Below are 16,296 nucleotides of genomic sequence, written 5' to 3' on the forward strand. Positions count from 1 at the left end.
TGCAGCTGTTGGTGGTGGGGAGGGTCGACAAAAGACACCGGGTGCTGCAAATTCTGTTGCGGAAATTGGGAGCGCTTGTGGAACCATGCAGGCGCAGCTGCGACGACCTATGCCTGCTATGCCACTCCGAAAGCGGTTTTTTCACGTGGGCGACGCTTGCGAGCTGAGGAACGTGCTGATTTCGAGGTATACGTGGAAACTGGTAGCGAAGCTTCCGCAGAAGCCCACATGTCTTAGAAAGTGGTGGCTTGTCGCAACCGCCGCGATTGGTGTGTCGTGAAAACTACTTCTGTAAAGAACAAAAAAATAATAAAGAAGAAAGCATGACATCATAACCGGAGGCGGAAGGGGCGTCGAGAACTTACAGTACTTGGCGCGAATGTTTGAAATTACTTAGGGTCCGGCAATCTTTCTTCTCTGAGTGTCAGCGTGTAGGTAACCTATAGGAATGGGCCTGCGTTTTAAAGTGAACCTAATTAGGATGTCAATAACGGCGGTTGCTACAGCACACTCCTCAGGAACTTGAAAACATAAGATGTGAATAAGTGACATTGCGAGAGAGGTTTCAAAAGCTACTTCAGTTTTATTCTCCTAGAATTGTGCATCCAGTATAGATGACTCAAAAATTTTCGTTTCGATGGATGAAAAGTGTTATGGCCACAATATATGGTTCACAATATAGCGGTGCATACAAAACCTTTTCACAGAGTCCTTGAAGCACTCACAATTCTGTGCAGCACCATGTGTTCATGCCCATCGATTACCGGACAAGACAGCATAGAACCCATATAATCATTTAGAAAACATTTTAACCTACCAATTTTTCCGTTTGTAGTGCTCTTGGAGCCTGTGTAACGGGGAGTGAACGAACGTAGCCCGACGTTTCTTCGTGTAACGCTCCGCATTCATTGTGATAAGTGCTGTGCGCTAACTCAGACAAAATCTGTAGTCCAGCGCACGCCGTGCCTTAGCAACGCGTATAAATAAATAAATAAAAAAAATGACCGACCCATCCCCTACCGAAAAATGGGGGTAAGCGAAGCTTGACCTGCGTGCACCTGACCTTCGACATTGTTAAGTAACCTAGAGGAAACGGTGCCAGATTGCTTCGGCCTCCCACTCCCTCAGTTTGGGATCTTTTCGTTTCTGTCAGATTGCCTGGGCTCGGGCGGCTCTAAAGGCTGGATCGGCGCGCCGACAGCGAGCCGTTTCACGGTCGAGTTCTCGCCGCTGCTCGTCGAAGGCGGTGTTTTCCTCAGGGGAACGCACAACGCGCGGCCGTCCCATCCGTTTGCTGTGAGTGAACTGAACGGAAACCCCGTGACGGAAACGAACCCGGTAGCTGCGCGCGCGAAACGGCTCTAACGGCTGGATCGGCGCGTCGACGGCGAGCCCTTTCGCGGGCGCCTGTGCAGCTGGAATCCTTAATAATGACTCCCGCTCCGGCGCCGGTGCAGCTGTCAACTCATCAAACCACCCTTTCCCACAGCTGCACTGACTGCTCTGTGAGCAACTGGTTTTTCTCTTCTTTTGCGTGACCACCACAACGCCACCGAAACTTGTGAGCCAATACAAGCTTCGCTTCAATCTATGCTTCAAGAAGCATAGATAGCTTTGAAATTTAGGACAATAAAGACAGATAAAGCGCAATAAACAAAGCCTCAAGAACGTCTGAATCCACAAGTACAAAGATCAGACAAATCCATGTACTTCCCATCATTACCGTGGTGGCTGAACTATTGCGGTGCCAGAGGTCCCTCTAGTAATTATTGTAGGAAACTCTGTTAGTGGGCATCCCCTTTGAAACGGCGCGGTGGCAAATAAATCGCCCAGCCTGCTTCATCTAATCAGGGTTTGCTGCAGCTATCCCGTTCTAGCATTTTGCCTATCTCTTATTTGTGTTTTCTTTCGAGAGCGTCGCACCGCCCTCTAACCGCTGCAGCTTGCTAATACACACGTACAGGCTTCCATTTCATGTATACATAGGCGATGCAAAATAAAGTAGCAATTTTTAGGTGCGAAAAGCCATTGGTATAGTTGCCATGAGAATTTTCTCACTCAACATCGCTAGAGATTTGTACACGCCATCGTCGCGTTGATGTTGCGCTGTTCCTTTCTTAGATGTGTGGCCAGAACAGAACGACGAAACCTCATTTTACGCATTCAAGCACAGAAGTAACTAGAACGCGAATGCATTTCTCCGCAAAGTTAGGGAATTAATATCTCGAAACTGGTGTCCCCTTGGTATAATTCGTTGCAAGTGGATCCGCCGTGCGAACTCCGCTGCTAGAATTTGTAAATTGAAATATAGGCCATAAGGTAATTAGTTAAAAAGTTAATTAGAGAATTCTCGCTAATTAGTCGTTTATACATTTCAATTTTGTTTGCAAGTAGCGTCCGCCGCTTCGAGTAGACCACCTCGCGAACAAGAATCGTGCTATCTGCCACTTCAACGTGCAAGAATTTTTGAAAGTATTCGCTGAAACAGCATATATACTTATATATATATATATATATATATATATATATATTGTGGGATAGCAGTCACAATAAAATGATTCCACTTAGCGAGCACCGGACACCGGCACATCGCATCTTTTCCCGATTAAACTATACGGCTTTAAAGTATAACCAAAGATCGCTCGTACCAAGCTTATGTGTCATTCGCCATTCTTCCTTGCCAGTTACCATTGGAATAAGCTGCCTGCGAAAATCGTTTCTGTCAATAACCACGACGCTTTTGTTAGCAAACTGATGTGCTTATTACGCGCCGACTGTTAGAATTGTATTGTACTGACTGCTTGGAATTGTATTATTCTCTATTGTTTCCACTACCATTTCAGTTCTATTTTTTCTAGTATGTTCTTAGTGTTGCAGAGTATTTTTCAGTAGGTTTTATCAAGTTCTGTTCCCAGCAAATGGCGCTCGTTTTCATTATTTATTCACCGTAATGTGTAATGTTATGTAAACCCCTATGTAATGCCTGTAAAACGGCCTTTAGGGTACAAGAATAAAAAAAGTATTGAACTGTGAACTTTCTGTTAATACTTTTCCACATGGCATCTATTATGTCTACTACTACACAGCTTCGTGTTCTTCCAAATGTTCTCGCGTTACTTCATTTGATCATTCCTATATGTAATATTCATGTTGTTCGTACCTGTACGTTTACTTCACCTACATACAGTTTAATAAATACTTCTGCAATTGGCGTTTTTCAAGGTTTGTGTTGTAAAACTTGTAGTCAAAAGTGTGATTAGTGTTTCTCGAAGATTGTATTTTAAAGCTTGTGCTGCTCTTTCTTGTATTTCACATGTACATTCTTCACAGTGTACGTGACAGCAAATTCTTGTATTCTTATACTCGTACTGGATTTTCACGCATGTTTTGTTACGCAGTTCTGCGCATGTAGCGAATGTTCTGATACACAACTGTGAATCTACTTCTGCCTAAGGCCTCAACTACAGACCGGCAGTATTTAACTAACTAACTAACTAACTAACTAACTAACTAACTAACTAACTAACTAACTAACTAACTAACTAACTAACTAACTAACTAACTAACTAACTAACTAACTAACTAAATAAATAAATAAATAAATAAGCGAATTCCGCACGTGTGAGAGCACCGAGATTGGTTGGCCATTGCAGGCGAACGCCAACTGCTCCGTATCTGAAAGCGACGGCATCCCTTTAGGCTATCGTACCCCGGCTCGTCGCGTTGTTCGCAAAAGCTGCCGTCTGTTTTCCCTATCAGTGCCATGAAAAAGTGCGCCCGCACAGCCAACCGGCCAACCCAAGCAGCCGATGTAGACCGTCGTCCTTGCAAAGAAGGGAATCCCCAAGATGCCTGCGGCGATTTACGAGCATCCCATGCGGCTGCTGAGAGCAAGAGTGAATCGCGTTGCTATAGCGGAACCACTCCCGATGCGGAGTATGGCTTAGCCGTCGGGACTGGTGAATTGTCCCGGGAGCACCGGCTGTCTCTTTTCGGTACAAGGCCGCACTATATTGGGGACGGACGACAACCGATCAGGCCTCGAACCGTTTTTCGGCTTTCGTCTGCTTTGTCGCTGCTGGTTTACATTAGACGTTACATAAAAAGAACATACTCTGTGAGAGCTTTCGTTGCCACTTTTCTTCCACTGTTCCTTTTGTTCTTCTTTCGTGATTTTCTTTATGCCACATCAAGTGGTTCGCGCTGGCAAGTTCTTATTACGTCGAATTAGGCATTGCGTATATTGCTGCCACAGAGACTAGCTGCCTTAAACTCCGATATTGCACTGCGGACAGAACTTTTTCACATATTCCCGAGCGGAGCACTTTTTGAATTGCGGTTTATGCAGCCAGCGTACTTTAGAGGCGGATTTCTTGAAAGTAAAACGGTGACTCCGGACTTAAGAGGAAGCTTTAGCTCGGGCCCAACTTCAACGTGGTCTATTCAAATACATGTAAAACGCAAAAACGTTTTTCTGTGATACCCCCTGGACCAACTTTAATGAAATTTGTTGTATTGGAGAGAGAAAGGTTAAATTATAATGACTGTTGGAAGCGGAATTTCGATTTAGAGCCTGAATTTTCATAAAGAGATTTTCAAAAATTCAATGGTATTAAAACATAGGAACACGAAGTTTGCGAATTAATAGCTCTGCATCATGAACAGATTTCGCAGTTCTGTAAACGGCGTCCGTTATATCGTTGAAAGCGGACAAATTGAATATGTCAATATATATCTTACGTGCATTTGTTACGTTTTTAAAAAGGGTTCTGCAAAAGCTTTATTTCCATATTAAAATTTTTTGTATTATTCCTCTGTAACATATCAATTTTGTCTGCTTTAGATGTACTATTAGGTGTAATTCACAGAAGTGTGGTATCATTTTTCGTTGCTGAGTTAGATAGTTGTAAACTTGATAGTTTCGTTTTGTGAAAATTCTCGATTTTTGCCAATTTATGATAAATACATTGAAGACCTAAATAAACAATTCGAAATAAACAGTTACTAGATTTTACGTTTTTCTTTTAAATGCAACAAACCTCGTCAAATATGGTGCAGTGGCTGCCGAGAAAAACGAATTCTCCTTCTACATGTATTTAGATAGGAGCACCTATAAGCTAGTTTGTAATAATTCATCTCCACTCGGGTTTTCCGGCGATTCCACGTGAAAAGACATATTGTGAAAACATCTTGAGGCTTTATCATGAAAGGGTTTTGTTATTTAGATTTGATAGAACTCTTATCCGTCGCTGCGAGTGGCTGATCCATGTGACGGCGGAGATGGGGCTGCGTGAAATGCGATGATAGAGGGCAAAAACAATAAAAAAAATGAAGAAGAATAATTGTTACAAAATACGCACGAAATATTACTATGGCGTTTCAGATCTATCCCACATCACTGCGGCTATTTTTGTGAGCGCTATAATTACACACAAATATTATTCATAGTATTTTAGCTTTCTAAATAGTCCTTCCGCATCACGCTGTTCTTCACGCTCTTCACGTTCTCTTGCACACAAGAATATTTCAGCGTCAACAGTTATTACGCGGACGTATCATCACTAGTTGGGCGTATTTCCTCCCTTTAATGACTGCATGCAGTGCTGCATGACTGCAGCTCTATACGGAGTGATTCTCTTTAAGATTTATGAAATTTTTAAAGATCGCCTGTGGCAGATAGCATAATTCTTGGCATTGAGCTGGATTAGTCGAAGAGGCCGAGATTACTAGCACGAGAAATCGAAACATTTGTTCACCTGATTAAAAAAAATCACTAATTAAATTAATTTCTTCACAGCACATATTGCAGTTTACTAATTGTAGCCGGAGAGCTTGCAAGACGTATCCACTCTAAATGAATTTGTAGGATGACAGCAGTCTTGAGATAATATTTACCACAGTTTGGGATGAAATACATGGGCGTTCCAGTTACTTTTGCGGTTTAATGCATAAAAAAGCGTTTTATTAAAAAAGAAAGTAAGTAGAACAACAGCGCATTTTTACAGCGACTATGATGGGGCGTATCTCCAGATTGGCGTAATTCTGGAAATTAATTCCAAGTTGATACACCTTGCAACCTCACCGGCTACAATCGTAAATTACAAACTGTGCCCTAAAATATTTTATAAAGAAGTTAATTTGTTATTTTTGATAATTAGTCGAATATGTGTTTCGATTTATCGTCCTAGTAATGTACACCTCAACGAATATTCCAGCTCAAGGACAAAAATGTCAAGACAGGTGATTTTTCAAAATTCCACAAAACTTAAAAATTATCACCCGGTACACTGCGACGCTTTTAGCCCTAATGACGTGCACGAAGCTTCAGTTAATAGGTGGCGCATGTGAATGATTGCACTCCATTCAATCTCTTGTTTCGTTCTTCATATCACTTAGCCCCGCATATTTTGGCTTCATATTTCTGGCAGCAAAAGATAATGCCGATAATTCACCAGGCGGAGCCCTGTTACTGCGTGCGCAAAATCTTTTCCAGTAAGGACAATATACTGTTGCCCGTTCAACAAGTGTATACATACAAAAGTATCACCCACCTACTGACATTTATTATTGTAAGAATTGCTTGCTATCCTTATTTCTACTAAAACCAGAACAGCCATAACCGAGCCCCGGCCGAAACATAGTACGAAAGCTTCATACATGCTATTATCCTTTATTGTGCCATATTTTTATGGGATCTTGAAAACTTGCCCTTCGCTGATCTATCCATACATCAATCTATCCATCCATCCATCCATTCATCCATCCATCTATCTATATATGTCTGTCTGTCTGTCTGTTAATCAAATCCATTTATATGTTAATCCGTCTGTCTGTATGCCTGTTAAGCAAATGTATGTATATATTAATCTGCCTGTCTATTTGGTAATCTAATGTATATATATATATATATATATATATATATATATATATATATATATATATATATATATATATATTAATCTATCCATCTGTCTGTTAAACAAACCTATCTAATAATAATGTAATCTATTCGTGTTGCTTCCTATCGTCATCAATCACCAGTCAGAATGAGACTTCATTGTGTGTGTGTGTTGGAGGGGACAAAGAGAAAGATTTCTACATATATAGCTGCATAAGATAAAAACTTACAAAACAAAAGAGTTGCGTTCAGAGTGTGTGGATCCGAATACCCAACCGCGTTCACACTAAGTTGTTCGAGCGGCAGCAAACAAAATGGTGATTATAATGATCCCAATCTATGGCGTGTACCCACTAAGGGAGATAGGCCAGGAATCGGTCGGTAGGAAGCAGGGCAAAAGAAATAATTATTCTAAATAGGCGCACGTAAAAAAAAACGGTATTTCCCACGCCCTGTGAGAAACGATGTTATGCGAAGCAATGTGCGGAGAGTGTACCAAGTTAACGAAATTACCATGAGAGCACTAAGACATAAGAGGCTGTTTCATGACCTACATGAGATGCATGTCGCGATATTCATGTCATCATGACCTATCATTTATGTTTGCATGCATTTTTGTCCTACTATGCCAATTTTGGTACATACCTAGACGTAGGCGGCTGTTTCATGACCTACACGGCACGCATATCATGACATTCATGTCATGACTTATCATTATTGTACGTCAAACGCTCTTGACATAATATGCCAACTTTGGCACTTACCAAGTTAACGAAATGACCATGAAGGCACCACGACGTAGGCGGCTGTTTCAAGACTTACATGACACGCATGCAGTGTCATTCATGTCATGACCAATCATTTATGTTCGTCATACATTTTTGTCATACTATGCCAATTTTGGTACGTAACAAGACGTAGGCGGATGTTTCATGACTTACATGACAGGCATATCTTGATATTCATGTCGTGACCGATCATTTACGTTCTATTTATGTTCATCATACACTCTTGTCATAGTATGCCAATTTTGGTACATACCAAGTTACCGACACGACCATGTGAGCACCAAGACGTAGGCAGTTAGATAGATACTGTCAAAGTGGCAAGTGTTCACCAAGAAATGCTTCTCATTTAATTGTCAAGTAAATAGTGCCGAGAGAAGAAAAGTAAGCCAGCATGCTTTCAGATGATGCTAGACAAGCACAGGTATAGGGTGTTAGCGTTTCGTCATGCCTAACCTATACCGTAGCGACGCTGAGCTGAAGCAGCGCAAGCGTAGGCGACACTTATTGCTGTAAAAGCCCGGGAAACGATACGTAAAACAAACAATAATTTGACATTCGGATTACAAGCATGTTTTGCGACGAGAGATATGGAAGCTAAAAGAGGTGCTGCAGCGGTATTCCGCATTGAGGCGTAAATAAGCTCTAACGAGGAAGAACATCACAGTGCGTATATTTAAGCTATCTCTTCGAACAACACCCATTGTAATAATCCTGCGTCAGAGATATACAAAGGACGCAGCCAACTATCGGTATTCGCCTTTAGCACCGCTTGCCATTCTACTGCACTCTGACTACTACTGTGTGCGCTGTTGCCCGTTCCGCACTCGTGTTAGAAAGTGCACAACGATGCCTCGTAAAGATGCAGCATAGGATGGCTTGCAATTCCTTCATCCGGGTTTCGGACTAAGCTTCTTCTCGATATCCGTAAACCATCGGTATTCCTTCGTTATTTCGAAGCAATGCAGGTCAGCTCTTAACCAGAACGCCCAACCTGTAGTCGTTATCTGCCTTCCGGGTGAAACGGTATGGCGTTAAACTGTTTTTCGACTGGCTCTCAAGGAATGTACAGTGAAAAGCGGTGGACATTGGTTCGGCATGCTTCGCCTGCGAGGAGACTGCCGCCAGTTTTGTTCAAACTGAGCCCACGTAGCCAGTGCTTTTCCTATTTCTACACTTTCAGTATTTTCGACCAGAGCTTTTGGTATGCAGCATGGCAACAGGCTTTGCACATGCTGAAAATTATTGTTTAGTCTAGAGTTTCCCCAAACTAAGTTGTTTACAAGGATAGGAATCTTGTTAGAACTAAACGGGATAAGGTAGTTTGAGATGCTTTTTCCCCCTTTCTCTCAAAGCAGTGTTTCTCGCTTGTATAGAAAAACTCGAAAATAAATATACGTGATTGAGCTGACGGCCAGCTATCGGCGCAAACGAAACACAAGATCCCCCAGTTCCATGGACGTCTTTGATTTTACGACATGTTTGGGCGGCTGAATCGTTCGGTGCCAGCGCTGACTAAATAGATGAAAGAAAACAAAAACGCCATTGTTGTCGGTTCACCGTTTGCATTTCGTCCCGATTTGTGCGCCTTCCAAGTACACGTAAGCTTAGAAAAACGAAAACCGAGATGCATGGAGCACCCACATCTATTCCCTGTTTAACCAATGTTGTTGCAAACTTTCTCGAACGAAGCAATCCGCAGGCAGCCATTTAGTTAACGCACGCAGCCGAACTTTTTCTTTATTGCTTTTTTCTCTTCTCCCGTGGTTCATCATTGTTGCCGTTTTTTGGCACTAACATACAAAAAGGCACGTGGTTAACCACAAAAACTGATTCTTCACATTTTATTCAACGCATTTTGTGTATACTTGCGCGCCAAGCCAAGCCACAACTTTATGCAACATCATCGCTATAGCATTTAATATTATCCGATATTCGTAATCGGTGCTGCGAATATTGCGTTTATTCTCGTCAATAAGTTCTAAGCATTTACGGTACCGTTGTCCATTCGCTGAATTTCAACTGCCGGAATTCTAGCATACGATGCACAAAAATAATTTCGGTTGCTACGGGCAGTTGTCCATTGTCATTCCACACGTCTTATAAGGCCAGCCCTTTCAATTGGCCATATTGTATACATGGTGATCATTTCTACGTCTTACGGAAATTTGGAAAAAATCGCGTGTGACAGATAGCATAATTTTTGTCGTTGATTTAGAATATTCGAAGAGGCGGACATTTGACTTATTGACATATTGACTTTTTAATTAACTTATTTTACGGCTCATACTCCAATTTAAGCATTGTAGCTGGTGAGTTTGAAAGACGAAATGACTTGAAATTAATTTCCGGTATCACACCGATTTGGAGATAGTATTTCCCAAAGGGTCGGATGGAATACAAGGGCGTTCCAGTTAATTTTGTGATTCGGTGCATACAAGAGCGTTTTGTCAAAAAAAAAAAAGAAAAGAAAAAAGAAAAGAAACGTGAGCCATTACACTCTGTGAAGCTGCATGACCAGCGAAGCTGTTGAAAACGACCACGAAAACTGCTGAGGGTGGTATGCAATGCTTTATGGCTTTAGAGTATAGCGCTAATAGTGCAGTGTTATTTATTATTTTATTTATTTAGTACATACTGCAGACCTTTCGGACCAAGCAGAGGGGCAATAGAATGTATACAAACAAAAGAGAACAAATTAAGAACAAACAAATACAAATTTATACAAATTTTAGTCACACTGTGTCCGTAAACTGTCGTTCCCGTCTGATACTGTTCTGGGAAAAAAAGAAAATTTAAACGTGTCAGTTCGAGCATAATAGGGTGTTAGTGAATCCGGATGATGCTGTCTTGTTTGCCGTGTTATTGCAGGCGTTATATAAGTCGATGGTTTAATTTCAAGCCTGTTGTTGAGAAGAAGGGAAAGGAATTCAACTCTTGGCAGCTTTCGGCGCGATTCAAGAGTAGGTATGGAGTTTTCTGTCATAATTTTAGAGGGAGAGTCCAGTCTTGCGAATTTATTAAATATAAACCTGACTGTCTTTCTTTGTATTTTTTCAAGACGCACGATATTTGATTTAGTGTAAGGATCCCATGATATACATGCATACTCTAACTTTGGTCTAATAAATGTAAAATAACACAGTAATTTCACATTAGGAGGGGCATTTTTCAGTTTGTATCTTAGGAAACAGAGTTTGCGGAAAGCAGAACAAATATCATTAATGAGCATGTTCCATGACAATGTGGAAGTCAAAGTAACACCTAAGTATTTGTAATTGTGAGTTTCACGCAGAGCTGAAGAACCTAGCGTATAAGAAAAAGTTAGTGGGCTTTTTTTACGAGTAACACGAAGAAATACGGATTTATCAGCGTTAATAAACATACCCCATTCATTACACCACTTTAATATGTTATTTAAATTCTTTTCAAAGACGGTCTCATCATTCTGACAAGTTATGTCACTGTACAAAATACAATCATCGGCAAACAGTCTAATTTGCACACCAGGAGTTATGGTTTTAACAATGTCATTTATATAAATTAAAAACAGTAAAGGCCCCAAGACACTACCTTGGGGCACCCCTGATGTGACTGGGAGAGTGGCCGAGCTATGTTCACCTATTGTAACGTACTGAGTGCGTTTGCTCAGGTAAGCAATAATCCAGTTTATGAAAATGTCAGGTATGCCAATAATTCTAAGTTTGAAGATTAATTTGTCGTGCGGAACCTTATCGAAGGCTTTCCTGGAATCTAAAAATATTACATCTATTTGGTCATTATTGTCCAGAGATACCCGCCGTGGTTGCTCAGTGGCTATGGTGTTGGGCTGCTGAGCACGAGGTCGCGGGATCGAATCCCGGCCACGGCGGCCGCATTTCGATGGGGGCGAAATGCGAAAACACCCGTGTACTTAGATTTAGGTGCACGTTAAAGAACCCCAGGTGGTCGAAATTTCCGGAGTCCTCCACTACGGCGTGCCTCATAATCAGGAAGTGGTTTTGGCACGCAAAACCCCATAATTCAATTGTCTAGAGATAAAGCAAATGAATGAATCACTGATACCAATTGCGTTACAGTCGAATAACCCTTTCTGAAGCCATGCTGAAACTCCGTGAGCACACTGTTTTCAGCTAAGAATTCTTTTATATAGTTTGCCACGATGTGCTCCAAGAGCTTGCAGCATTGTGATGTCAGAGAAATGGGACGATAATTTTGTAATCTTAGGCGATCTCCTTTTTTAAATATTGGAACGACTCGGGCCACTCTCCATTCATCGGGCAGTTGTGCCGACAGCACAGACGCCAGCACATAGCAATGGTAGGAATGGGAGTAGTCGTAATTTTGACAGCACACCACGGCTCAAAGCGTTGCTGCAACGACATTGAAATCAGTTCCTAGGCGGGTTATTTTATAAACGACAGGCTGGGGACGTTGCACTCCCTGTCGAAAGCTGGCGTCACCGCGGCAGCTTGCGCAACAGTAATCATTACCGCTAAACGTGTGCGGGGAGCGCTACGTGCTTCGCATCGCTATCACGAGCGCCCTATATAATCAATTATGCGGTACGGATGCTTCTTTTTTAACTTATTCTTTATTGAAACGTATGCTGTTCTGTATGTTGTATGCGTGATTTCCTACGTTTCTGGATTGACAACGCCCGTGGGTTAATCCGCCGATACCTTCTAAAGCAGCAAACAGACCAGCGTTTCGTAAACGGATCGTTCCCTCTCCATATACGTGGTCGTGGCTTGCCTCGTAGTGCCAGAGTACTGTTAGTGAAATTAAGAGTTGGCTGTGAGTTGGCGCGCGAACGTTTGTATCGTCAAGCACGTGTGGACAGTCCGTCGCGTACGTCCTGTGGCTCCTGTGAGACACTTGAACACCTTATATTGGAGTGTCCCGCATTCGCCACACAACGCGCACTGCTAATTAAGGAATATGGACGGACTGGTCTCAAGTGTATGACCCTTGATGGTTTCCTGTTTCTCAGAGGGAGCGTTGCTAAACGCGATCGGGCCCATAGAGCCTTGTTGGTTGGATGCAAAAAGCTGATGTAGGCCTCCCGTCTATAGACATGTTTTTCCATGTTCCTAGTTTCTTTTGTCCGTGTCTCTGTCATTTGTTTATTTCGTATTTTCTAGCCTATATCTTTGTTTCCTATCTTGTTCTCTTCTTCTCCTCTTTTCATTCCCTCCTCCCAACAGAGCAGACAGGCGTCGTGTCCCTCGTGGTGGCATTTGTCAGCTTGCTCCCTCCCGGTTTCCTTCGTGTTTTGTATGTTTCCATACTTAATAATAATAATACTAATAATAATAATAATAATAATAATAATAATAATAATAATAATAATAATAATAATAATAATAATAATAATAATGTCGTTTCCTTTCTATAGAGTAGACAGGCGTTGTGCCCCTTTCGGTGGCAGTTGCCAGCCTGCTCCTCGCTTCTCCTTTCCTTTCAAGTGTATGTATGTTTTCAAAACAAAACAAAGAATATATGCGCTGTTTTCTGCACTTTCCTTAGTGCTTGTAGCCTCTGCCTTATGTGGGTATGAGCCATTGATGATGATACTGTTTGTTCACGGAGAACAAAAATACGTTGAATCCTAACCATATACAGCTTTGCTGTAAAGGCAAGTGGACCAAGAGCGCATTTTTACGGCGAGCTTAATGGCGCATATCTCCAAATTTGTGTCGTTCTGTGAATTCATTTCAGGTGGTTACGCCTGAAAAACTCGCCGGCTGCTATTCTTAAATCACAGTGTGTGCCGTACAGTGATTATTTAAGAAGTGAATTTGCGGATTTTTGTTTATTAGTTGAATATGCGTTTCGATTTTTCATGGAAGTAATGTCCACCTCTCTGGTCAGTACAGCTATAGAACAAGAAATATGATATTCGCTACACTTCGTTTTCTGAAATTTGATAAACCTTAAATATGATCACCCCCGCATACAGATTCGGCTTGGTCGTGTTGCATTGTTTTGAAGACACGGTCTTCTTCGGCTCTTTCACACCGGTGTTGGTGTGCGTAGCATTTGGGTGTTGATCTGGCCTTTTGGTTTAGGATAGCCCCTTTGCGCTTCCAGAGCGTCGTAGGTCTCAACGAAACAAGAAGGAATAATTAACGCAGAGGAGGTAAAATTAACAGTATAATAGCGCAATTAGCGCCAATATAGTCAAAAACTAACCACATGGCACTGTTGTCCGCACAATCTTCAGAATCGACCCAGCTGTCCTCTTGATTAAACAAAAAGTGGGAGGGGGGAAGGCGCGTTGATCAAAATCGACGCGAAGGAAAACAACGCCAACTAGGGCGCGTAAAAAAATATGAGAAAACAGAAAGAGAAATGAAGGAAAAGCTGTGAATAAAAGAGAGTCCGGAATCAAATCTAGGCCCCCACAACGTAACTACGAAAATTCAAATAATACAGAAAAATGTCATTCCCTTATGCAACATTGCATAAGGGAATCTTTAGTGCTCCAATTTCAGCACATATATTACATCTACAATGCATGTATACGTCGACTTCGTCTTCTTTCGCGTCGTCTTTCGTTGACCCGCCTTTCCTTTTGAGTGCAGTGCCGTAGCAGACACAGGATTAACTGTGGCAGTCGGGTTCTATAACGAGCCCCCAGTGCACTATTTTTACCCACCGCAGCGTTTCTACATCAAGCCCCTATCTCAATGCGGCGCCTCCGCGGCCGGGCATGAACCCACGAGCTTGTGCTCAGGAGCGCAACTCCATAGCCACTGAGGAATCGCGGTGGCTACAATCATCATCATCATCATCATCATCGTCATCAGCCTATGTTTATTTCCACTGCAGGACGAAGGCGATTTACAATCACCCCTGTCTTGTACTAAGTTATTTGAAGTTGCCCTCCTGTAAATTTCCTAATTTCATCACCTCACCTAATTTTCTGCCGTCCTCGGCTGCGCTTCCCTTCCCTTGACACCCCTTCTGTAACTGTAATGGGCCAGCTGGCTATCTGCCCTAGCTTATTATTATTATCATCTTGCCGCAAATATTTGTAAGTCAGTGCAATTTTGCTCCTCGAAAACAAATATCCTGCTCGCTTATCACTCGCCCGGCAGAACGGGCAGCAAGGAGTGGAAAGGCTGGCCACTCACCATTCACGGGCGAGAATACACGACCTTCCCAACGTTTCATTTCTTATTCTCGGCTGAATTTGCTTTAGCTCTTCACACCAGTGCAAAAAATATACAAAGTCGCAATCCGAAGCGAGATTACCGCAGCCTACGCAGCACTTTTGTGTTGCGGCGTGCTGCAACCAAGTTTGGATACACCGATGGGTGCCTGGGGGCCGGTTTAATAGAAACTGGTCAAAGCGTTTCCTCGTCGACAGCGCCTATGGCTATGCGAAGCTGAATAACAGCGTTCTCGTCTTCGGAGAGGAAAACCGGTTTCACGGCCAACTGAAGGAAGCCGTTGGACTTGGCCCTCTTAATCGAGCGTGAGCTTCTTGCCAGTGTCTCTTCCTTCGCCCTTTGAGTGCCCCGCTGACTCTCGCTATTGTTTTGTGACGTTTCTACTTTGGCGTCAGCCTAATGCATGACACAGACAGGCGTGCCATTTTCCACAGTCCTGCCTCGCGTCTGTCTCCACTGCGCCTACGCATTCTTGTAATATTAGTGGAGATAATAATATTAATATTATACGTATGGAGAATATATGACTCGAACTTGGTTATTTATTTGCTCATAATAATTACCATGCTTTTCAGCTTATGCTTAATAACGTGTTCACGTACAACTTCCTTCCCTTCAATTCATTGACGCATGTTAACCCTACTCACTTTGCTCGATCAACAGAAAAAAAACATTCCTAAATCATCTATCAATGAGTTTTCATTTCTCTTCTTGTTTGTAACTTGCTTCCCGCTACTGTCACCTGAACTTGGCGCCCTCTTCTGCCTATTGTGTTCCTGTAATCATGCTTTGATAAACTCTTATAAACTTCATACTTCAAACTTACGGCAACAAAGCTGGCACATCCTTTTTCGCAAAAATAAATTAGATTGGGGGGCTTAATACTCCGAGAGAGAGAGAGAGAGAGAGAGAGAGAGAGAGAGAGAGAGAGAGGTCTGTAAAGAAATGGTGGGGAGACTCACCATGCTCCGCCCGACTGTCTAAGCTGCACAGGGTCAGGGGGAAAGAGGGCTGAAAGATTAGAAGGAGGAGAGAATTTCGCAGCATTTACGGACACATGCGCAAGAAAAGCGTTCATCGTTGACTTCATCACAAGCTGCGCAGTGGTTTATGAGGGACTCCGCGTAGTCTAGAGCTCTGCATGGATTCCATGAGGACAAAGGCGCGTGTCATCTCCCCGGTCATGAGACACCAAGACATGCACTAAGTGCAGGATAAAATAGCTGAGGCTTGGGGCCTCATTTGCTCTGATTTGAAACATAATGTGCTTCGGTTCCGGCTACTACTAAACCCTATAATATGATGATTATGATGACGACGAAGGCGTGGTGTTTTTCATTCTGTAGCGGGCAGCCGTAAAGGTTAGCTACTAGCCATGATAAGTGAGACAAAAATAATATAGTAAAGTAATGGGAAATAAAAATAAAATAAAAAA

The 16,296-nt window shown here is 42.3% G+C and overlaps 1 protein-coding gene across 1 annotated transcript in view; it reads right to left on the minus strand.

Moving 5' to 3' along the window:
- Positions 1–14,974, minus strand: part of LOC126521935 (uncharacterized) — a 30,348-nt gene extending 15,374 nt beyond the window's left edge. Inside the window, exon 1 of the mRNA XM_050170681.3 lies at positions 14,823–14,974. Within this exon, the coding sequence (XP_050026638.2) occupies positions 14,823–14,862 (40 nt within the window). The 5' untranslated portion in view covers positions 14,863–14,974. The remainder of the gene's footprint in view (positions 1–14,822) is intronic.
- Positions 14,975–16,296: the final 1,322 nt, after the last annotated feature.

The sequence above is a fragment of the Dermacentor andersoni genome, chromosome 6 (genome assembly GCF_023375885.2).
Source record: "Dermacentor andersoni chromosome 6, qqDerAnde1_hic_scaffold, whole genome shotgun sequence".
Classification (NCBI taxonomy): domain Eukaryota; kingdom Metazoa; phylum Arthropoda; class Arachnida; order Ixodida; family Ixodidae; genus Dermacentor; species Dermacentor andersoni.